The sequence below is a fragment of the Trichomonas vaginalis genome, chromosome I (assembly GCF_026262505.1).
Source record: "Trichomonas vaginalis G3 chromosome I, whole genome shotgun sequence".
Taxonomy (NCBI): Eukaryota; Parabasalia; order Trichomonadida; family Trichomonadidae; genus Trichomonas; species Trichomonas vaginalis.
In genome coordinates, this window is record NC_067203.1 from 10,172,464 (window position 1) to 10,194,656 (window position 22,193).

General features: G+C 32.6%; 11 protein-coding genes across 11 annotated transcripts, besides 1 other annotated feature; 3 read left to right on the forward strand and 8 right to left on the reverse strand.

Annotated features, from left to right (window-relative positions):
• Positions 1 to 16: 16 nt before the first annotated feature.
• TVAGG3_0961760 (regulation of response to stimulus) lies at positions 17 to 4,073 on the reverse strand (the record flags this gene model as incomplete). The annotated part of the gene is made up of 1 exon (XM_001312133.1): positions 514 to 4,068. One exon carries the CDS (start codon positions 4,066 to 4,068, stop codon positions 514 to 516), a length of 3,555 nt encoding a protein of 1,184 aa, XP_001312134.1.
• A 290-nt stretch (positions 4,074 to 4,363) lies between these two features.
• TVAGG3_0961770 (keratinocyte-associated protein 2 family) lies at positions 4,364 to 4,928 on the forward strand (the record flags this gene model as incomplete). Its single annotated transcript, XM_001312132.2, has 1 exon — positions 4,364 to 4,741. The coding sequence occupies one exon, from the start codon at positions 4,364 to 4,366 to the stop codon at positions 4,739 to 4,741; it is 378 nt and encodes a 125-aa protein (XP_001312133.1).
• Positions 4,929 to 5,104: 176 nt separating this feature from the next.
• Positions 5,105 to 5,955, forward strand: TVAGG3_0961780 (DNA polymerase processivity factor protein; the record flags this gene model as incomplete). The annotated part of the gene is made up of 1 exon (XM_001312131.2): positions 5,113 to 5,907. The coding sequence occupies one exon, from the start codon at positions 5,113 to 5,115 to the stop codon at positions 5,905 to 5,907; it is 795 nt and encodes a 264-aa protein (XP_001312132.1).
• Positions 5,956 to 6,094: 139 nt separating this feature from the next.
• TVAGG3_0961790 (guanyl-nucleotide exchange factor protein) lies at positions 6,095 to 8,052 on the reverse strand (the record flags this gene model as incomplete). The annotated part of the gene is made up of 1 exon (XM_001312130.2): positions 6,184 to 8,043. One exon carries the CDS (start codon positions 8,041 to 8,043, stop codon positions 6,184 to 6,186), a length of 1,860 nt encoding a protein of 619 aa, XP_001312131.1.
• Positions 8,053 to 9,360: 1,308 nt separating this feature from the next.
• TVAGG3_0961800 (uncharacterized protein) lies at positions 9,361 to 11,892 on the reverse strand (the record flags this gene model as incomplete). Its single annotated transcript, XM_001312129.1, has 1 exon — positions 9,361 to 11,892. The coding sequence occupies one exon, from the start codon at positions 11,890 to 11,892 to the stop codon at positions 9,361 to 9,363; it is 2,532 nt and encodes an 843-aa protein (XP_001312130.1).
• A 779-nt stretch (positions 11,893 to 12,671) lies between these two features.
• TVAGG3_0961810 (uncharacterized protein) lies at positions 12,672 to 13,436 on the reverse strand (the record flags this gene model as incomplete). Its single annotated transcript, XM_001312128.1, has 1 exon — positions 12,672 to 13,436. The coding sequence occupies one exon, from the start codon at positions 13,434 to 13,436 to the stop codon at positions 12,672 to 12,674; it is 765 nt and encodes a 254-aa protein (XP_001312129.1).
• Positions 13,437 to 14,135: 699 nt separating this feature from the next.
• On the reverse strand, positions 14,136 to 14,729 carry TVAGG3_0961820 (uncharacterized protein; the record flags this gene model as incomplete). The annotated part of the gene is made up of 1 exon (XM_001312127.1): positions 14,136 to 14,729. The coding sequence occupies one exon, from the start codon at positions 14,727 to 14,729 to the stop codon at positions 14,136 to 14,138; it is 594 nt and encodes a 197-aa protein (XP_001312128.1).
• A 78-nt stretch (positions 14,730 to 14,807) lies between these two features.
• Positions 14,808 to 15,848: a mobile genetic element.
• A 1,163-nt stretch (positions 15,849 to 17,011) lies between these two features.
• TVAGG3_0961840 (uncharacterized protein) lies at positions 17,012 to 18,063 on the reverse strand (the record flags this gene model as incomplete). The annotated part of the gene is made up of 1 exon (XM_001312126.2): positions 17,012 to 17,932. The coding sequence occupies one exon, from the start codon at positions 17,930 to 17,932 to the stop codon at positions 17,012 to 17,014; it is 921 nt and encodes a 306-aa protein (XP_001312127.1).
• Positions 18,064 to 18,179: 116 nt separating this feature from the next.
• On the reverse strand, positions 18,180 to 19,478 carry TVAGG3_0961850 (uncharacterized protein; the record flags this gene model as incomplete). Its single annotated transcript, XM_001312125.1, has 1 exon — positions 18,672 to 19,478. One exon carries the CDS (start codon positions 19,476 to 19,478, stop codon positions 18,672 to 18,674), a length of 807 nt encoding a protein of 268 aa, XP_001312126.1.
• Positions 19,479 to 20,662: 1,184 nt separating this feature from the next.
• TVAGG3_0961860 (GYF domain family) lies at positions 20,663 to 21,166 on the reverse strand (the record flags this gene model as incomplete). Its single annotated transcript, XM_001312124.1, has 1 exon — positions 20,663 to 21,166. The coding sequence occupies one exon, from the start codon at positions 21,164 to 21,166 to the stop codon at positions 20,663 to 20,665; it is 504 nt and encodes a 167-aa protein (XP_001312125.1).
• Positions 21,167 to 21,324: 158 nt separating this feature from the next.
• On the forward strand, positions 21,325 to 22,079 carry TVAGG3_0961870 (tRNA methyltransferase protein; the record flags this gene model as incomplete). The annotated part of the gene is made up of 1 exon (XM_001312123.1): positions 21,329 to 22,063. One exon carries the CDS (start codon positions 21,329 to 21,331, stop codon positions 22,061 to 22,063), a length of 735 nt encoding a protein of 244 aa, XP_001312124.1.
• Positions 22,080 to 22,193: the final 114 nt, after the last annotated feature.

Below are 22,193 nucleotides of genomic sequence, written 5' to 3' on the forward strand. Positions count from 1 at the left end.
TATAAATTACGACATAATCTGAATGAAAAAATATCCTTGGCTATATAGTTTTATAATGCAAGAGGGCCGATAATAGACTTTGGGCTCTTATAGTTAGACTTTAAGAACAAATTGTTGAAATTTAACTTTAAAGAATGGCTGCTTCGTTAGCATTTTGAATCACTATTGTGATTTTCTGTTTTTAAATTTCTTTTGTAAATTTACGAGAATATTAAGCAGAAACAGATATTATAAGAGATTTGAATATCAATATTGTAAAGATATATTTTATTTGAATTCTAAAGAGCAGGAGAATATCTTGACTCAATAATTATCATTAATTGGATTGTTTCACTTTGCTATTTATTCTTTTTGGAGTCTTCAGCTTTCTAGTTTGAAGCAAGTAGAAGAAGAGGCAGATGTAATGATATACAATACGACTAATCTTAAAATAAAAGGGTAAATTTTTTTTGAATAAATTAAAAAAATTCTTTTTTAAAAAAACTAAAACAATGAAAATTTCATTTGTAAATCTTAAAGAGAAGGACATTGTTCTGACTCAATCATATTCTTCACAACTATATCAATCTTCCTTCCTTTCTTTACTGTCAATGACTTTGCGACAATATAACCATCAATTGGTCCTTCTCCGCAGTAATAAATGTCGCAATCAGGAGCTTCTCCATCGATGCATTGCAAATAGTTTGGAAGGACGAGTTTCTTGATCTTTGTTCCTTCAAACAAGTTCAAGTTAAGGTCGATGATGTTAGATATCTGCATGTCCACTTTATTTGCCTTTGTCTTCATGAAACAGCGCTGTCCGATCTCATAAACATTGGCAGGAATTGAGAAATCCTTCAAATTCGTTCTTGCGAATGCTCTTGCGCCAATTTTCAGTGAAGTTCTTGGTAGAACTAATTTATCAATTGGGCAGCCTTCGAATGCGCAATCCTGGATCTCCTGGACACCTCTCATTTCGTATGTCTTCAAAGAAGAATTCAAGAAAGCGCCCCAACCGATAACAACAAGGCTTCTTGGGCATTTGAAGGATTCCATTGGCGTATTGCAGAAGCACATTGTGTGGAGTTGCTTAACACAATCAGGAAGCATTACACGAACAAGGCGTTCGCAATTCATGAATGTTCTGGCAGAAATATTTGTCACTTTTGTGCGACTAATATCAACAGAAATTAATTCTTTGCAATCCATGAAAACACCTGGTTCTATTACTTCCATCTTTTCATCGTATATTACTTCACTAATTTTAGTTCCTCTGAATACTTCTCTGCACAATTCCGCTGTCCAAGGTGACAGCAAAACCTTGTATAAATTGCTGCAATTAGTGAAAAGTCCCGGCAAAATACGTGTCATAACTAAAGAAGACATGTTCACGGACACTAAATTAGGGCAGTTCTCGAACGCGTGTGCGCCAATGTATGTAACTTCTTTAGGAATTGTCAAATCAACAAATCCACAAGACTCAAAACCATAAGAAAGAATTGCTGTTTGAACGTGAGGGAAAATTATCTCTCTCAGTTTGAAACAGTTCGTGAAAGAATGTGGACATAACAAACAAACATTGGAATCATTCAAATCAATGCGTTGTAAATGTTGGCAGTTGGCAAAACCGCCAACTTCTATTTCATGAATATTTGAGGGAAATTTAATCGTCGAGAAATTGGTATTCATGAATGATCCTTTATCAAGTTTTCTAACTGATCCAACGAAGTTGAAATTAGAAAGGGAAGTGCAGTTGCAGAAAGAGTAAGGTCCGAAGATTTTCACGGCAGAGCCAGACTCGATTTGGATTGTTGTCAATCTCTCGCATCCGCAGCAGAATTTTTCAGGAATTTCTGTGAAAGAACACTTAGAAATATCAAGTGTTTCCAAGAAAGAACAGCCAAATAACAATCCGACACCTACTTTCGCGAGTTTTTCTGGAATTGCGAATTGTCTAAATCCAGTGTAACTCAATGCATAATCTCCTACCATGCATTCGCTGCCACTCCACGTGAAAGTGTTCAAACTGTCACAGCCACTGAAGCAATAACTACTGATATTTAAGTTGTTGCCATTCATGTTAACATTTGACAAAAAGTGACAATTTGCAAAAGCTTTCTTTTCGAGTTTGACGAGATTTCCTGGAATTTCCAGCATTTCCAGACCAGAATTTGCGAAGGATTCCTCTCCGACAGAGAATTTCTGGCCAGGCCATGTCACTTGTTTCAAATTCGTGCAGTCCTTGAACACGGATTTCGGAATAATCTCAATCATCGTGTCCTGCAAATTCACTTTTTCAAGTTGTTTGCAGCCTTCGAACGCTGATTCTCCGACTGACGCGAATGCCTTCGGAAAAGTGATTTCTCTGATGGCCGTTCCAGCGAAAACTCCCTTTAGAATACGGATGGACGATGACGGGAATTCTACTTGGGAAAGACTGGAACAGTTTGCAAAAGCAAACATCGGTAATTCATCAAACATGATGTCACTCAATGAAATTTTTGTCAGTTTTGTACAGTTTTGGAATGTTGAAGCAGAAATGAAGGAAATAGTTGATGGCATCTCTAGTGTAGTAATAGCTGTACCATAGAAGGAGCGTTCTGATATAGCTAATTGAAAATCAGGCCATTTGATCTCCCTCAAACTTGAACAGTTTTCAAACATCGATGCAGGAACTGATTCTAATTCGATGTTTGTTAAATCTACCTCTTCAAGCTTCTTGCAATTGGCATATACACCACGACCTGCAGATTTCATCTCGTTACCAACGACTAGTTTGGTAAAGGCAGTGTCGGAAAACGAGTAATCACCAAATTCTGGCATTTTTTCTGGAAAAGTGACAGAATTCAAAGTTGAACAACCTGCGAAAGCGAAAGCGGAGGCTTTCTTGAGAGCTGTGTTGGAGAGATCGATGGATTGAAGGAACGCGCAGTTTCTGAATGCGCCTTCCCCGATTAATGTCAATGTGGATGGAAGATCAATCGTGGAAATGCCGGAATATGAGAAAGCGAGCTTTTCTATGACAGTGCAGTTCTCTGGGAAAATTACTTTGGCAAGGGCAATGCATTTGGTGAAAATGGCAACAGGAACATTAGATACTTTGCAGGCAGATAAATCTACGGTTGCAAGACGAGGGCAGTTACGGAAAATGGCTTGGCCAAGCTTACTTACGGACTTTGGAACAACAAATTCGGTTAAATCGGTCTCAGAAAGTGCACATGAACCAATTGATGTAACTGTTGATGGGAGTTTGATCTCGGTAAGACTCGTGCACTTGGTAAATACGAATTCATCTAATACTTCGATCTTTGTAGATGTTAAATCAGCTGATTTCATTAAATTGCAATATGCAAAGGCGGATTTCATGATTCTTGTAACGGCGGCATCAACTTTGAGCTCTTCAATGGCTGTGCATGAAAAGGCAGAGCCAGAAATAGTCTTAAGTGAATTTCCGAATTTTATATTTTTCAATTTCGTGTTGTTGTAAAAGGCGTGGTAGCCAATCTTCTCTACTTTGGATTTGGAGAAATCGATCTCGGTAAATTGATTGAATTCGAAGGCATCATGGCCGATTGTTGTTAATGTTGAAGGAAATTTGAACTCAGAGAGCTTTGTGCATGAAAATGCTGCATCGCCAATTGTTTTGATTGTGTTGGGGAGAACAACAGAAGATAATAAGTTGCAATTTGCGAATGTTCTTGATGGAATCAATGAAAGTGATGTTCCATCGAGAGTTACTGATGATAGCTTGGAGCAATCTTCGAATGCACCTTCGCCAATTGATTCTAAGGGTATGGAGATCTCAACTTTAACGATATCGGATCCTTTAAATGCATTTGGAGCAATTGATGAGATTTTAAGTGTTTTCTTCTGATATTCAACGGATGCTGACTTGATTGTAAGCTTTGAACCAGAAAGAATTGATGTTGTATCATCAGATTTTCGAGTAAAAGTATATGCTAAAGTTTTTTCATCGAATTTACCATAAAATGTAGCATCAGCGAGCTTGATTTCAGCTGGTATTTTCTCTGCTGGTACTTCTTTCTGTTCTTCACAAAGGGAAAGAATAGAAAAGAAATAAAACAGCATTTGATGAAAAAAAAAATTGCAAGTTTCCACTTTTATCGTCAAAGGAAATTCTCCAAATATATATTAATAATAATATATTTAGAATGTAATTATGGAATAAATCAGAAATATATCAGTAAAATTCCTTAACTCAATAGATGAATATGAATTTAATTTCAAAAGTGAAAGCTTTGTCCGGAATTAAGTCAAAAAATGAAAGTATATTATGTAAGCTATTTAACCTTTAATAAGTTTCTTGGATTGGAATTTCTCAATTGGGAAACAGACAGAGCCTTTCAAATGACAATTTATTTATATGGCTAAAACTCAAACAAAAGCTATTAGGCACTCCAAAGTCCTTGCCATTGAATGCGCAGTAGCTCTCGCAGTCGTTCTTTTTGTTCTTTGCCGCTTTGTTCTTCCACATAAAGCAGAAATTTATTTCTTCGCCGGTTTATTGTGCGCTGTCATATTCTTCTTCTTAGTTATTGCTGTTGGAAATTACATCGAAGAGAGAGATCCAAGCAAGCACGCAGGCTGGGGCACAATTTTAGTATGCGAAGCAATTGCAGCCATCTTCTCTTATACAATTCACCCAATTTGCATCACAACATGCATTCTTTTCAGTTTCCCAGCTATTGTTTATATTAAATATGCTCGTTTTGAACTCACAAAGCCAAAGTCCCAAAAATAACCAGTAAAGCTTATTACTCTTCATATTAAATGATGTTATATTTCAATATAAATTACTGCTTATTAAGCATCGGTCGACTAAATTTGGAATATGAATAAAGATAATGAATAATTCTTTTTCAATTGTTTTTCCCTGGCTATTCTGTTTATATAAGCGATTCTATTTATGTGAGTCTCATAGAATGAAGTAAGTATATCTCAAATAAGCATAATTGAAAAACCTGAGCTAGAAAATTTTAAAATTTTGCTGAGTTACATTTATATTTTGTATCAATTTATGCATGATTCTAATAATATTTGTATTTTTCATGAAAAATAGCAAGAAGCAATTTTTTCCTTTCAGCCTTCTAAACGTACGAAAATTACAGAAAAATGGTTGAGATTGTATTTGAGCAGGCTTCTTTCTTTAAGAAGATCATCGATAGCTTGAAGGGCCTCGTCGAAGACATTTCATTTAAATGCACATCAGACGGTATGGATCTTCAGGCCATGGATATTTCTCATGTTTCCCTTATTTCTATCAGTCTTCCAGCTGATATTTTCAATACATACAATTGCTCAGAGGAAATGAATCTTGCATTTAACGTAGATGTTCTTAACAAAGTCCTCAAGAGTGCTTCAACAGATGATTATTTGAAAATTTCTACAGAAAAGCCAAATGAAGATATCACAATACAGCTCTCAACTCAGAGTGAAGACAAGAATACACGTTTTAACTTGAAGCCAGTTGATATTAATGGTGACGCTGTTTCTATCCCAGAACATATTTACAAGGCCAAGCTTTCACTTAGTTCAAATGCTTTCAATCAACTTATTAGAAGCCTTTCTGAAGTTAATGACTCTGTTGCTGTTAGATGCACAGAAGGATCAATTTCATTCTCAGTTTCTGATATTTTACTTAATGCTACAACAACATTTAATGCTGGTGTAACAAATGAAAAGGCAGAAGAAGAAATTGAAGTTGATGTTACAGAAGGATGCAAAGTTGCTTATGCTCTTCGTTATTTGAAGGCTATCTCAGCTGCTTCTGCTCTTTCTACACGTGTTAACTTATCATTCTCACCACATTTCCCACTTCTTGTCGAATATTCATTACAAGAAGGCGGATATGTTCGTTTCTATCTCGCTCCTAAGGTAGACGAAGAGGCATCTGAGGATGAAGTCTAATTTTCCACTTGAATATTATATGCTTTTTTAAATAATAAAAGAAAATATTTAATTTCTTAATTTTTTTTTGAATTGAGATATCATATCAACAAAAAAAAGACTCTTGATTAGACTCATTTTGAATAGTTTTAAGTTTAGAAAAGGAAATATAAAAAACATTTATAAAAAGATTGAATTTGTATATTTATTACGCTTTTCTGACATTATAGATATATTTTTATTGAACAAAAATAATAAAAATCAATAACAAAATGAGAAAAATAAAATTAAATCGAATTAAGCCTTTTGATCTTTGAGTTCCGCATTTGGATCAGCAGGTTCGACATCAATTGAAAGTTCTTCAAGAGATTCTCCTTCCATATATTCCAAATTCATCAATTTTTGCTGAACTTGCTCAATAGGAAGCAAAACGTATTTCCTTCTTGCGAAACTTTCGATTTGTTTCATAAATTCGAATGTTCTTCCGCATCTCTTCATGTTAATTAATCCATTTGTTGTCAAAGACTCAATAGCTTCATTAACTTTGAAGAGGAATGAAAGCAATGGCGGTAAGTGTGGTAAAGCTGGTTGTCCGGAGTTGATTGCCTCTTTATGAGCTTGAAGCAACTGATGATAAGCTCCAGAAGGGCTTCCAAGGTCTTCAAGCTCCTTCAGGAATGGAACATCATCGGGGCGAAGCAATTTCTTATGCCTCTGCAGGCGGAATATCGCGCTGCTATTGAATCCTAAGTGGATGGCAAAAAGTGAAAAGTAATTTCGTAAAGCTTTCAATTCTCTCATCGTGTCTATCAAAAATTTCATTTTGTTGAGACGAGCTTGGAGTGATGGTTCTGTGAGAATTGCAGTTGGAACCCAAGCAGAAATGATGTTAAACTGGTTTGTAAGCGCAACAATGTTTGGAGAACGATGTTTAGATCTTTCGCTCGCCCAGGCGCCGTCGATCAATTCTGTACGCTGGATCTGATAATACTTAGAGCAGGCGTATACTGTAAGCTGTCTAGCAAATTCTTTTGGAGGAATATCGAATAAAGAGAAATTTCCAGTCCAAAGCTCTGTGCAAGTACCAAGCTCGACGGATGGTGCTGATGAGTAATCAATCGTAGTTTCAGATCTGCGTGGTTTGAAGAGTTGGGCTAAATAACTTGAATAATTCTGGAATTTAGCTTCAGCAAATGCTTTTGCGGCATCTTTGACAGGTTGTTCAATGAATTCACTGGCCTCTTGTGACCAATGTGTAAATAACTTAAAGGTAAGGGACTTAGATCTTTCTCGGGTTTCGTCTCCTTCGTTTAATGCAATTTCGTATCGCTCTTTGATTTTTGTGAAGAAAATCTTTGAAGTTGTGAAGGAACGATATGTTAAGCAAACTTGCTGCATGAGTTCTCGATATGGATCCTTTGTTTCAGAGGTAAGTAACCAAATCAGCTGGTTAAGAGAAGCGGATTCGATTTTTGTATGCGTTTCATCATATTTGATGAATCTTTCATCACCAATTTGTTCATTTGATAAAGGTGTTGTATCTTCTGCAATGAATGGGATACCGCCGATAACATTGGATATTTCCTGATCAATAAGCTTCTGCGGATCTTGGTATTTTGCTGGAGAAGGAAGAGATAATTCCCAAAATCTTTCAGCATGGGAAATTCCGCGTTGAATTAGTAATGTTAGCTGAGAGCGTAAGAGATGGGCTGGAATGTTTATAGGCTGTGACCACTCTTCGTGGAGCGATGCTTGAGATTTGATCAATCCAAAAGTTCTGAAATGTTGAGAAATAAGAGCAAGAAGCAAATCTTGGCTTGCTAAACGATTTATTGGGAGATATAAACGAGCAAATTCTACGGCTCTAGGAATCGGATCAACTCTTTCTATAAAATCTTTTGCATCTTTATTTTCATTCAAGAACCTACTATACCAATCGGATCGATCTTGACCATCTTCGATGAAATAATTCTTTCGGAGCATATCAAACTCTGAGCTGATAGTAAGAGCATCTTTTTCTAGATTTTGCGAAATTGCCTCCTCTTCATGAAATGTATTTGCTAAAATTGATGACTCTTCAAAAGAACTTCTTGTCCTCGACCTATTTTTTGTTTTACTTTCTACAGCAAGAATAGAATTAACAGGTAAAGAAGTCATCTAAAAAATTTTTTTTTCTGTCGATAAAAATTGTCAGAAAATCGAATTATTCTCAGATCTTCCTCAGTCTATACATAAAAATTTGCCAGAGTGGGATACGTGCACCATTAACAATATGCCAAATAAAACGCAAAAACAATTATTTAAAATAAATTTCGAAACTGATCATTATTAAATATCGAAACCGTTAATAAGGTATAGCATCAAAAGCATATGCTAAATGCGTAGTGTTATTTTTAAATACGTAAATTTTTCACTGGTTGAATGCAAAATAATTATTTTTGCATGTTTTTTCATTGCAATGTGAAGAACAGTTTTTTTCACATCATATGAAAGTTTGCAGTCGATTGTTTCTTTACTATTAATACTTGTTGCATAATGAAGGGAGGTGAATCCATATATATATATCATTGATATTTGCACCCCGGTTAAAGAAGAAATTCAACTACTTCTTTGATATAAGATCTATTTATAAATAAGTCTTATGAAGGACTATTTCACCATTGTAATATTTGTTTTTGAGATTTTTTCCATAGTAAAATAAGCTGTTTGGCTATTTCTTTAAAATTATAACGCGCTGCATAATGAAGGGTGGTTTTTCCTACTAAAATATCTCTGAAGAAAAATTTCGATCTTTATAACTCGAAAAAATCAATTGTTCCATGGGAACAACATAATTTAAGTAACGAATATTCATCAAAATAAGATTTTGATCTTTATCAAATCCTTCTCTTTCTGTGAATATGATGAATCTTTCTATGTTATTATACTTCTTTGTTCTGCAAATTGTGTCTTCTATATTAATTTTTCCGAAATCATCAGACTTGTGTAATTTCAAATTCTTTTTTAAACGGGAAGAACGAAATATTTTATTGACAAGATAATCATCAGATATTTGTTTGGCATGAAATAAATATGAATTTGTAATAATAGGATGGAATGATATTTGAACTAAATGATTAATAATAAGTTTGTTCTTCATTCTTTAATAAAAATGTATACATTAAATATTATGAAAATATTTTATAATTTTAATAAAAAATTGTTTTTACTTATTAAAAGAAGTTTAAAAGTATTTCCATTTTGCAGATGAATGCTATTGAATTATACGAGGTTTGCAAATTGAATGTCGGCATCACTTGTGTCTGTTCCTTTGGATCGGGATTTAAGAACGAAAATGACTGCAACAGCAACTAGAACTGCAACAACTAAGATGCCAATGACGATACCAACAATAGCTCCCGTTCCAAGTTTACCTGACTTGGATTTGGAATTCTCTGGTTCTTTATCATTGTCATTATCGTCTCCTGATGAATTCTATTTGCTAGATGATGTTTCTGGTGTTCTTGGTGGAACAATTGTCGTTTGCTGTGGCATTTGAATTGGAATAGTTGTTTGTTGTGGTGTTCTGACTGGAACGATAGTCGTTTGTTGTGGAGTTCGGAATGGAATGTTGAACCATGTACCCCCTCTCATAAAGGCATCTTTGCTATAGCTATAATTCTTGTAATTAACATTTGGATCATCAAATTTGATTTGAGAGAATTCAACATAGGCATTTGGATGATAGATGATCATGCGATTGATACTTTCGATTGAGTATGTTTCGCCTTCTTGAACAGTGACATTTCGATCTTGACCGTTATTCGTTTGAAGTCTCAATTTGATCTCGCTCACATTATGTTTCACTGTCGTTGAGAATGGATAATAAGAATAAATAATTGAGAAATTATGCCATTTGCTTGCAATATAATATCCTGGAATGTCAGATCTTAAATTGTTAAAATCTGAACCATATCTTTGTGGATTGAACAGTCCACCTGGAACTCCATCAACTAGTATTACAACATCACATGGACCTTTTGTATTATTAACAGTAAATATGCGTCCTTCCATTGCGGTTGTAAGATGAAAGTGATCTGTATATGCAAAAATATAGTATCTGTAATCTCGTGTGATCATAGCATAATACTTTAATGTGGCGTTTTCGTATCTTACTGCTTTAAAATCACCTTCCATCAATATTTCAATTCCTATATCATAGATTGAAGGCTTATTGGGAATTGTCACATTTTTCTTGATTGTATTTGCTGGTAATTCAGTGAGATTCTTCCATGAATATATACCGGTATGTTCTCCTTGAAAAATGAAAAGAGTTCCTGTTTTCTCTGTGAAATTAAATCCGTCTCCATCCTCATCAAAATATGTGATGGTTGATTCAACTGCTGATTCAAAAAGAATGAAACTTTTCTTTTCTGATATCGGGAATTTCATCTTGATATCGTAATCATTAGAAATCCACATTATTGTATCATACTCATACTCAGTGAGATAATAAAGATCGATTTTCAGAGATTTTGATCCAGATTCTGGCTTCAATTTCAATATAAAATCGTAACTTGGATGCATATAAATTCTTTCGGGCTTTGAACCATTTTCAAAAATGAATTCCTCTGCGTTTGGAATTACCACAAATTGTGAATTAGATACAAAGAATCCAAAGATGATAATCTTATATTTATCAGCATCAAATTCAATCTCCGTATGTTCCCTTTTGTCCACAATTACATAAGGTATAAATTCACATGGTTCGACCTCATTTACATAATATTTATTATATTGTTTTTTATCATAATTTTTATGTAAAAGAGTGCTTCTAAAATCAGAATAATTGTCGTTTGAATTCCTTGTAAAATTGTAGATAACAAAATTAAAGTCATCATATGACATAGAATCCATATAAATATATAATTTGGTGACTCCTACAAATTCTGATTTCTTGCCAGTATATTGAGTAAAATCATAAATTCTGGGGACGTAATTATAATTTGAATAATTCCAAAATATAGAGAAATTCATTGGATACCAAGAAGTAATTAATGCGTAACAATAATCATGGTTAGAGCTGTAATATTTGTAAAATCTGTAATAATTGTTTTCTTTCGGATTTATAATAGCATCAATAAGTTTCGTTTGACCTGATCCATAATCAAAAATTTCAAATCTAACTAAATTCTTACCCGAATTTGACTTAAATCCTCCAGTTCTGCTAGCTTCTTGAATTGAATCAAAGTCATACCAAGAATCCCATAATTTAATACGAATTCCATTGCTTTGATATGGGAATATCCAACAATTAAAAGGATCAATAAAAAATGATATTTCTTCTTCACCAATCAAAAATTCATATCTACCAGGCGAATAAATCTGAATTGTATTTGAATACCAAAATTGATGTTTATCATCATATGATAATGCACAAGAATCCATCTTATAATATCCAGTAGTTTCAACACTCGGATCGACTTTTTCTGCAGAGAAGAAAATATTTGTTGAACCAGATATATTCATCAGAAGATATTTTTTATAACCGTTCTCATACTTCTGCCTGCAACTAACCATTTCATCGTATGGACTACTTTGAAAATCACCTACTTTTGAATAGCCTTCAACTTCAAATCGATAATTAAATTCTGTTGAACTGAGGAAAAGAACAAATTGATTTGGTTTTGTCCTTTGGATAGAGTTATATGTAGAATTTCCTCCATTGTATATAATTGATAGTGAATCGATGCTGTCAGCATTTAATTTTGTGATAACAAATTTTAAAACAGTTTGTCCATTTTTCGGAATGATCGTAGGACTGAATAATGAATAATTTGCTCCATATGTCATGTTTAAGTCTTGAAAGTCCTCATTGTTGATGAAAAATGCATAATATTTCGAATCTCTATAAAGATCTGTAGAAAGAACGAGTTGTGATTGCTCTGTTATTGTAAGTTCGGAGTATCCGTACGATACAACGAATTTTGAGATAGAAAATATACACGTAACTAGTAGTGCAAGCATTTTGATCGACTATGTTCTATCAAATTTTGATGTGACGAAGTATTTCTTTCAATTTTTTGAGATACCTAAATGAAGTAATTATAAATTTTTGTGAAAATATTATTGTACTTCATGAATCTATGCAATTCCTTTTTGATAGACGCCGTTAGGATCCGAAATTTTTTTTATTCTTCCTGACAATTGGGTACTAAATGAATCATAGCAATATGATTAGTTCATATTTGCTTAATATAATCAAATTATGGCTCTTTTCATTAAATCAAATCAATATTCAAAACAAAATTTCGTTTTGAAGTTATTATTATTAATCATTAATAAAATTGTGCCATAAATGAAGAATTTTCTATACCAATGATAAAATGAATCAGAAAAAAAAAACGATAATAAATTTCTGAAGCTGTTAATTGCCAATTAAAGGAGCCTGGATGTGCATTGACAGAAAAATCTTACAAAAATAAGCTTTTTCTGGAGAACGATTATTTCATAATTTTTAAAAATTCAAAACAGATAAATTCTGATTGAAAAATTTGTGAAGTGTTAGTTATGGTATTAATTATTTATAAAGAATTTTATAATAAATTATGAATGGTTCTTATACACTCTATTTCGCTTCATGATAGAGTTTTCAGAAACTCGAATCTAAGTCAGATGGGTATATGTACATTCTAAATCTGAATAATGTTATCATGAGTTAATTTATTATAAAAATATTAGGAAAATGTAATTAGGTATTTTTTTTTATTTGGATTGAGTTTTGAATTGTATAATGCAAAATAGTATTATACAATGTTTGCAAATTGAATATCAATATCGCTTGCGTCGGTTCCATTGGATCGTGATTTAAGAACGAAAATGACTACAACGGCAACAATAGCTGCAACAACTAAGATACCGACGACAATACTGACAATTGCTCCTGCTCCAAGTTTACCTGAATTAGATTTAGAATTCTGATCTTCTGGTGTTTTCTCTGGATTAGACGAAGTTTGTATAGGAATAGAAATCCATGCTCCGCCGCTGAAACTTTTTTGACTATATTTGCCTTTAAAGTTAACATTTGGATCATCAAATTTGATTTGAGAGAATTCAACATAGGCATTTGGATGATAGATGATCATGCGATTGATACTTTCGATTGAGTATGTTTCGCCTTCTTGAACAGTGACATTTCGTTCTGGTCCGTTATTCGTTTGAAGTCTCAATTTGATCTCGCTCACATTATGTTTCACTGTCGTTGAGAATGGATAATAAGAGTAAATAATTGAGATGTTGTGACTTTTACTTGTGATATAATATCCTGGATAATCTGATCTCAATGAATTGATTTCTGATCTATAATTTTGGGGATTGAAATAACTGCCTGGGAGACCAGAAACAAAGATAACTGCATCACATTGAATTTGACTACTTCGGAGTTTTAACAAACTATGATTAACTGCTTCACTTTCAATAGGAATATTATCAGTAAATGTATAAATTGAACTTTGTTTTCGATCTCTAAATAGGAGATATAAATACGTGTATTGGCTATTATCCAACCTCATTGTTTTAATATCTCCTTCAGTAAATAATTCAATTCCTTTTTCATATATTGATGCAAAGTTTGTGTTGATCCTTCGCTTGATTGTATTTGGAGGTAATTCAGTGAGATTCTTCCATGATAAAACACCAGAATGCCCACCATTGAAAACGAAAAGAATTCCTGTTTCTTCCGTGAAATTAAATCCATCTCCATCCTCATCAAAATATGTGATGGTTGATTCAACTGCTGATCCAAAAAGAATGAAACTTCGTTTGCTAGAGATTGGGAATTTGGTACGAAATTCAAAATCATTCAAAATTACATCAGCTGATTCATATGTTGTTCCACCTATTCTTGTGTTATTTATGATATGATAGAAATCGACTTTCAGAGATTTGTCACCAGAAATAGATTTCTTTTTCAGAACAAAATATCCATCTACAACAACATAATATTTGTTAACAGCAGATCCATTTTCTAGAACAAAATCTTCTGGATTGAAAAACACAAATATTTGTGTATCATTAGCTGTTGCATCAGCTTTTGCAATAATGTTCTTTAATTCGCCATCGGTGAAATCTACTGTTGTTTTTGTATTATATCGGAAATACGCATAAGGTGTAACATCATATGGTTGACCTTCTGTAACTATCTCTTTGTCTACATCACGAGGAACTTGGAAAATTCCGCTATTTAAATTGGAATAATCATCATTGGCATTTCATGAGAAATTATAAAAAGCAAAGCCAAGTTCAGCTGAACTGAGAGTACTAATACGAAGACTAACGCATGTAACACCAATGAAATAATGATCATCTTGTAGTCTGTTTCTATCAATAGAGTCATAGATGGTAATGGTTTTATAATTTGAATAATTCCAAAACTGTGAGAAATTAATTGGGTACCAAGAATAAACTACTACCATTGTTTCATTTATTGGATTAAGACCTTTACCTTTGTAGATACCATTTTCTTTTGGATTCAAAATTACATCGATACAACCAAATAAGGTATAATGGAATTCGAATCTAAGAACTTTTTCCCCTGATTTTGATTTAATAGCAGCGATATTAATATCAATTGCTTTATCAAAATCTGTCCAAGTACCATCTTTCTTTTGGATCATGATATCTTTGCTTTGATGAGGAATGAGAATTTCATGAGCATTTCTCAAAAAATTATAATCATCAATATAAATTGGCTTTGCAACTTCGTCAATCAAAAATTCGAATTTACCGCCAGAACATAGATTAATAGAATCTGCATGGCTAAATACATATGAAGCATCGTATGATAAACTGCAATCATTCAACATATAATATCCTGTTGTTTCAACATCTTTATTGACTTTTTCTGCTGAAAAATAGAGAGTCTCAAGATCTTCAACTTTTATGGGTGCACCCGTATGTACGTTTATTTGAGAGGAGGAGGATTACCCTCTCAATTTTGAGGGATTCGTTAGTTTATTTTCTCGATGAATATGCAATAAAATTTGATTTTTACCTTATCAATATACTTCATATAATATACACATGTTCATGTAAAAACTTTTTTCCAAAATCCTCATGAATTAAGGGATTTTTGAATTTTAAGAATTTTTTTCGAATTTTTTCAAAAAAAAAATATTTTCAGAACAGCCTTAACGGCTAAGATTTAGGAACAATGTTAAGTATCAAAAAGAAAGGAGGTCTGATATAGACAACATATATCGTTGAAGGTTGAAAAAATCTCTAATATTTGAGCCCAAAATTTCAAAATTTAATTTTTTGAAAAAAGAGGCCACCCGTATGTACGTTTAGTTGAGAGGAGGAGGATTATATTTTTGAAAGGGTGAAACATTATGAATATGTTAATTATATAATAATATGTATTATTATAAAAAAGAAAAAATAAAGCACGTTAAAATTTTTCTTTCTTGATTTTTTACAAAATCTACTTAGAATTATGCAAAATATGACTAAATAATTATAAATTTCAAGTTAAATTTTAATTTTGATAAATAATTTAAATTTCAAAATATCAAGTTCAGTTCGACTATGTATGTAGTAATTTCTCAATAAAGTGCCAAAACCCTATTAAAATATATGAACATTTTCAACATTTTAATGTTTTTATTTAAAAATTTGATGGAATATGAGCTTCAAACAATTATTCTGTAAATAAAAATAATTAAATATATGTATTTATTCGTATTACAACCGTAGTAAGTCGATTATTCCTTTCTTCTACTGAGATTTGAATTTGATTTCGAATTGTAAAGAGATTCAAAGGGAAAATACTAGCGGATAAAAACTACCTCCATGAAAGGGTCATAATGGAGTTAAGTTGTATTTTTTGATATTTTTTGCTTTTCGAGCCTAAATAGGTAGCCAAGATAATGCCTAAAAATAAGGTTCTAAATTCTGAAGTTTACATGATCCTCTCGTGTGCACCCTTAATAGGAGATATTTTTTGTAGCCATTATCGTAACAACCTCGAGACACATATAATGGTTCGTAGGGTTCAGATTGAAAAGACACATATCCAGAACGCTTGAAATTAAACCGATAATAAAATTCTGTTGAACTTAGGAAAAGAACGTATTGATAATCTTTGGTGAATTTGAAAGTGTTAAATGTTCCATCTCCTCCATTATATACAATTGATAACGAGTTAAATCTAGCTTTGTCAATCATTGTAATTACGAATTTTAAAACTGTAGGACCGTTTTTCGGAATAATTATCGGACTGAAAGATGTTAAATTTGCACTATAAGTAAGGTTTAAGTCTTGGAAGTCTTCATTGTTGAGGAAAATAGCATTCCAATAATTTGGATAAAGGTCTTTTGAGAGTTCAAGTTGTGATTCTTTTGATATAGTAAGCTCAGAGTATCCGTACGATACAACAAATTTTGAGATAGAAAGAGAACACGTGACTAATATTGCAAGCATTTAAAATAGAAATTCTTTAACAAATTTTGAGAGGATGCCGTAGGAATTCAAATTTTCAGAATCATGATCGGACCAAAATCACATTTTCATGAAAATATTAATGTATTCGTTGTATATATGCGATTCACTTGAATCAAAATATAAAATTAAAAATAATAAATAATAAAATTAAAAAAGAAAAAAATGAATGATACCAAGTATCAAGTAAATTTATTATTGAAATATCTTCATCCGATTTGATTTTTTTGAATTTTGAAGTTTTTCTAATTCGCAACTTGTTTTTTCCGAATAATAAAGCATGCTGTATGATGCGTTGGGATAAAAACTTACAACTTGTGTATCAAATTTTTTAGTAATTTCAATATTAGATAATCAATTAGAAGAAAAATTAAAAAGTTACATATTAGTATGTTTTAATTAGATGCCGTTTTGAAATGCATAATGCAAATTTGGATTATACAATATTTGCAAATTGAATATCAATATCACTTGTGTCTGTTCCTTTGGATCGGGATTTAAGAACGAAAATGACTGCAACAGCAACTAGAACTGCAACAACTAAGATGCCAATGACGATACCAACAATAGCTCCCGTTCCAAGTTTACCTGACTTGGATTTGGAATTATCTGGTTCTTTATCATTGTCATTATCGTCTCCTGATGAATTCTATTTGCTAGATGATGTTTCTGGTGTTCTTGGTGGAACAATTGTCGTTTGCTGTGGCGTTCTAATTGGAATGAAATGCCATGCGCCACTACTTTGGCCAGCTTTTCTATAATCGCCTTCAAAGTAATTAACATTTGGATCATCAAATTTGATTTGAGAGAATTCAACATAGGCATTTGGATGATAGATGATCATGCGATTGATACTTTCGATTGAGTATGTTTCGCCTTCTTGAACAGTGACATTTCGTTCTGGTCCGTTATTCGTTTGAAGTCTCAATTTGATCTCGCTCACATTATGTTTCACTGTCGTTGAGAATGGATAATAAGAATAAATAATTGAGATGTTATGCCATTTGCTATCGATATAATATCCTGGAAAGTCAGATCTGAAATAGTTGATTTCTGCTCCATATTTTTGTGGATTGAATAGTCCACCTGGAATTCCTTTAGCAAGAATTACAATATCACATGGACTAACTGATGAATTGAACGTAAAGAAATGTCCTTCCTTTTTGGTTGAAAGATAAAAGTGATTTGTAAATCCATAAACGCTGTATTGGTCATCTCTCGAGATCATTGCATAATACTTTAATGATTTGTTTTCATATCTGACTGTTTTAAGATCACCTTCCATCAAAATTTCAAATCCGGTATCATAGATTGAGGGTAAATATACACCTGTAACGATTTGTTTGGTTGTATTCGGTGGTAATTCTGTGAGATTCTTCCATGAAAAGATACCAGCGTGTTTACCCTTTAAAAAGAAAAGTGTACCTGTTTCCTCTGTGAAATTAAATCCGTCACCATCTTCATCAAAAAATGTAATTGTTGATTCAACTGCTGACTCAAAAATGATGTAAAATGGCCTTTCTGAAAGAGGGAATTTCAAGTTCAGATCGAAATCATTTGAAATATGCATAATAGTTTCATAATCTGACCCCCTGCGATCATACTTTTCAATCCTCAAAGATTTCGATCCAGATATTGGTTTGACTTTTTCATAAAAATCATTATACCCAAGCAAATACACTTTTTTGAGAGATGTTCCATTTTCGAAAACGAATTCATCTGCGTTTTGGAAATATACCATTGTAGCTCCTGATGCCCACCAGGATTTGACTATAATTAGCTTATACTGATCTTCATTGAAATAAATATCAGTATTGTATGATTTAATATCTTTGAAGTATTCATAATACAATATTTCGCCATGCCATTCATCGACTAAAATTTTAGACTGACCCCAAGTAATATAATGGAAACTTTGCTTTCGAGTTCGGAATAATCATAATTTGAACTTCTAGAAAAGTTATAAAATACAATATCACCTGAGCGATGAGGCCATCTCATCTTAAAACAAAGTTTTGTAATACTAATGAATTGGGCTTTCTTATCATAGGATTTGGAAGGTCTATAATGCTCTACCGAGTATTCAAGTGTAGAATAATTCCAAAATTGAGAGAAATTGATAGGATACCAAGATGTAATCAAAACAATTGGAAACATGTGCTCACTACCTGTACTGAAATCACCTTTGAATAATTGATTTTCTTTTGGATTCACAACTACATCAAGTTCTTCGTCACCGATTTCAAGATAAAAAGTTTCGAATCTTACTAACTTCTTTCCTGACTTTGATTTTAATCCATCGAAGCTATTTACATATAACATTTTTCCCATTCACTCCATTTATCACCATTATAAAATAGTATGTCATTGCATTGATGGGGAAATACCATATTTCCACCGCCATTAAATGCAATCTCCTTCCCTTGTTCATCAATTAAAAATTCAAATTTACCTACTCCAGATACTATGATTTTGTTCGGTTCATAAAACTGAAAAGTGTCATCATTTGACAACACGCATGAATCTAGCTTATAATACCCTGTTGTTTCGACTTCTGGATACACTTTTTCCATTCTAACATAAAGAGCACGTTTTTTGTTCGTATAGGTACGCGTTAATCCAATCAAGAGGTATTTTTTATAGCCATTCTCATAATATGTGCCTGGTCCAACAAGATCATCGTATGGGCTTGTTTGAATTTCCCACAAATATCCTTCTCTTTCAAACCGATAATTAAATTCTGTTGAACTGAGGAAAAGTACGTATTGTTTCTCTTTTGTGAAATTAAATGTGTTGTATGTTACATCTCCACCATTATACACAATTGACAGTGAATCAATGTTGTCAACATTTAATTTTGTAATAACAAATTTTAAAACTGTTGGACCACTTTTCGGAATGATTCTTGGACTGAATAATGTATAATTAGCACGATAAATCATGTTTAAGTCTTGGAAGTCTTCATTATTGATAAAAAATGCATAATATTTCGAATCTGGATAAAGACCTTTTTCAAGTTCGAGTTGTGATTCTTCTGATATCGTAAGTTCGGAGTATCCATATGTTACAACAAATTTGGAAACTGAAGCAGTATACGATACTAATAATCCAAGCATTTAATAGTGTAAATTCTCTTTCAAATTTTGAGAGGATTCCGTAGGAATTCAAATTTTTGAGAAACCTAAATGATGGAAATAAATATTTTTATGAAAATATTATCGCACATCTTGTAAATATGTGATTTGCCTTATGGAAGCGCCGTTAGGAATTGAATAGAATTTCCGAAAAAAAAGCTATAGCGATCATTAAATAACGGGGTATAAGCTGGAGTTTCAATTTGGATAGTTGTCACCCCGTGATTACCATTCAACCATCTGTGCTTACTCAATTCTTCACAAATTATTAATCTTTTAATTAATAGTAATGTTATTTCACTTAATTTATTTAATGATCTATAATGACATTTATAAAATTGATAACTTGGTGATCATAGATGGTTTTCTGTGCTTTGATTATATAGAACATATATGTGCGAAAACTATAGTAATTCATTATTGAAAGCATTCAAAATGTTCTAATATCTTGCCCTGAAATCTCGCAATTCTTTTTCAATAACACCGCTCTCTCAAATTTTAATCACATTCAATTTTCTGAGATCTTTGGGGAGAAAAAAAATAATTATCATTAGAATCAATGGAATATCGTGTTTTATCCAACTTTTGTTGAATTTTTTTTTCATCTAATGTAAATCGAAACACAAACCAACGAATTACAGCTTGTTCTCATATTAATTGATATGAGATATTCAAACATGTTTGTTCAAGCATTCTTTATGCTCTTGGCCCTTCAAATAAAATATTTGTTTTTATATTCAGGGAAATATCATTTGTTAAATTTTCAGACATTTTACAGAGAACACTTTTTGAATTTAAGAAATGTTTAAGTAAAATCCGAAAGCAAAATTGATCAATTCTGTGAAATCCAAAATTTAATATTAGAAAGGCAATTAAATAATGATTTTTTATAATTTTTATTCTATAGATGCTTTATTAAAGCAAGTTGATATTACAATTTTAATAGTTCACATTATAAATCAAAATCGCAATAACTTAATGAAGGAAAAGCTATTTTTATGTTTTGTCGTTACACATTTCCCTTCTACATTAAAAATTGAAAAGATTTTCCCTCATAGAAGAAATATTAAAATTCAAAAACATATATTGCAATTCATTTGATTATTAATAAAGTACGAATCATAAATTACTAAAATGTATTGTAATTATAAAAACAGATTATGTTTTTATGCATCAAAATCTAAAACGAGTTTCTGCAATGGATCTGGTTCAACAGGAGAAGCTAAAATATATGGGAACATTGAAGGATTGAACATAAAAGCATTTTCAGGAGCACCGAATACTTCACTAATTGGACGGAGGGAATCTGGATCAGATCTAAGTGAAACTTTGAGATCCTGTGGGAAATTCTTCTTTTCCCACCAGTGTCTCATCTGATCTGCACTGTAAGGACCGTAAATTTTTTGTGTTGGATCTGCATAAAACCATTGAGAAGGAGCTGATACAGTTGCTTTAGGTGCATTCTTATTTGCATTTTGCTGCTCAACTTCGTTAGCACGTAATTTTCTTTTAGAGCTGCCATCGAGGTTTAATGTTTCATTTGCGAGTAATTGTGGCTTAATTGGCTCATTTAAAAAGATTCCTTTGATTTTATTAAAATCTTCTGGAAGAGGAAGTTTGTCTGAGTAGAATGAAATTAATTCTTTGCGGGTATACTTTACTGAAGCCATTAAAAATTTTAAGACGGTGAAAAAGTGACACATCGTTTCATGAAAACAGTCATTTAAAAATGATAATTATAATAGTCACTGGTTGTACCTGTGAATTATTTTAAATTTTTGAAATTTCCATCACTACTAACATGTTTTTTTGAATTTTTTTTTCAGAAATAAATGGAAGCTACAGCTTCCCAACGTGATACATTTTATAGAGCTGCAAAACAAGAAGGATGGCGTGCTAGAAGTGCATTTAAGCTTATTCAAGTAGCCGACCACTTCAGATTATTCGATAATGTTACAAGAGTTGTCGACTTATGTGCTGCGCCAGGCTCTTGGTCTCAAGTGTGCGCTCAAAGGCTTTCTAAAGTTCCAAATAGTGCTATCGTAGCTGTTGATCTTCAGCCAATGGCACCAATTCCTGGTGTAATTCAAATTAGAGGCGATATCACATCAAAAGAAACCGCACAACAAGTTATCGACGCTATGAACGGCAAAAAGGCCGACCTTGTCATTAGTGATGGAGCTCCTGATGTAACAGGTTTACACGATCTCGATGAATATATGCAAAGTCAACTTGTTTTCTCGGCCTTCAATATAGCATGCTTCATGCTTCGCGAAGGAGGTACATTTATGGCCAAAATTTTTACTGGTCGTGATATTCAAGACCTTTATTCCTCGCTTTCTCCTTTCTTCGAAACTGTTACGGCCATGAAGCCTCGCGCTTCTCGTGTTGCTTCCCTTGAATCGTTTGTTGTTTGCCAAGGATTCAAATTACCTGAAGGTTACACACCAATTTTAACATCAGACCCACAAACAGATTTCGAAGCTACATCACCATTGTCTCCGTCTTTTGTGGCATTTGGTGATCTTTCTGGATTTGACAAAGCAAAAGACAAAATAGAATGGTAATAAAGAATAGAGCTGTTTATTTGTTATAAATCAATCGAATTATTACTTGATGATTAAAATATTTTCCATATTTTTTTAAAATCATAACAAAATTATGAATTTCAGCATGAACACATTTATCATATTGTAT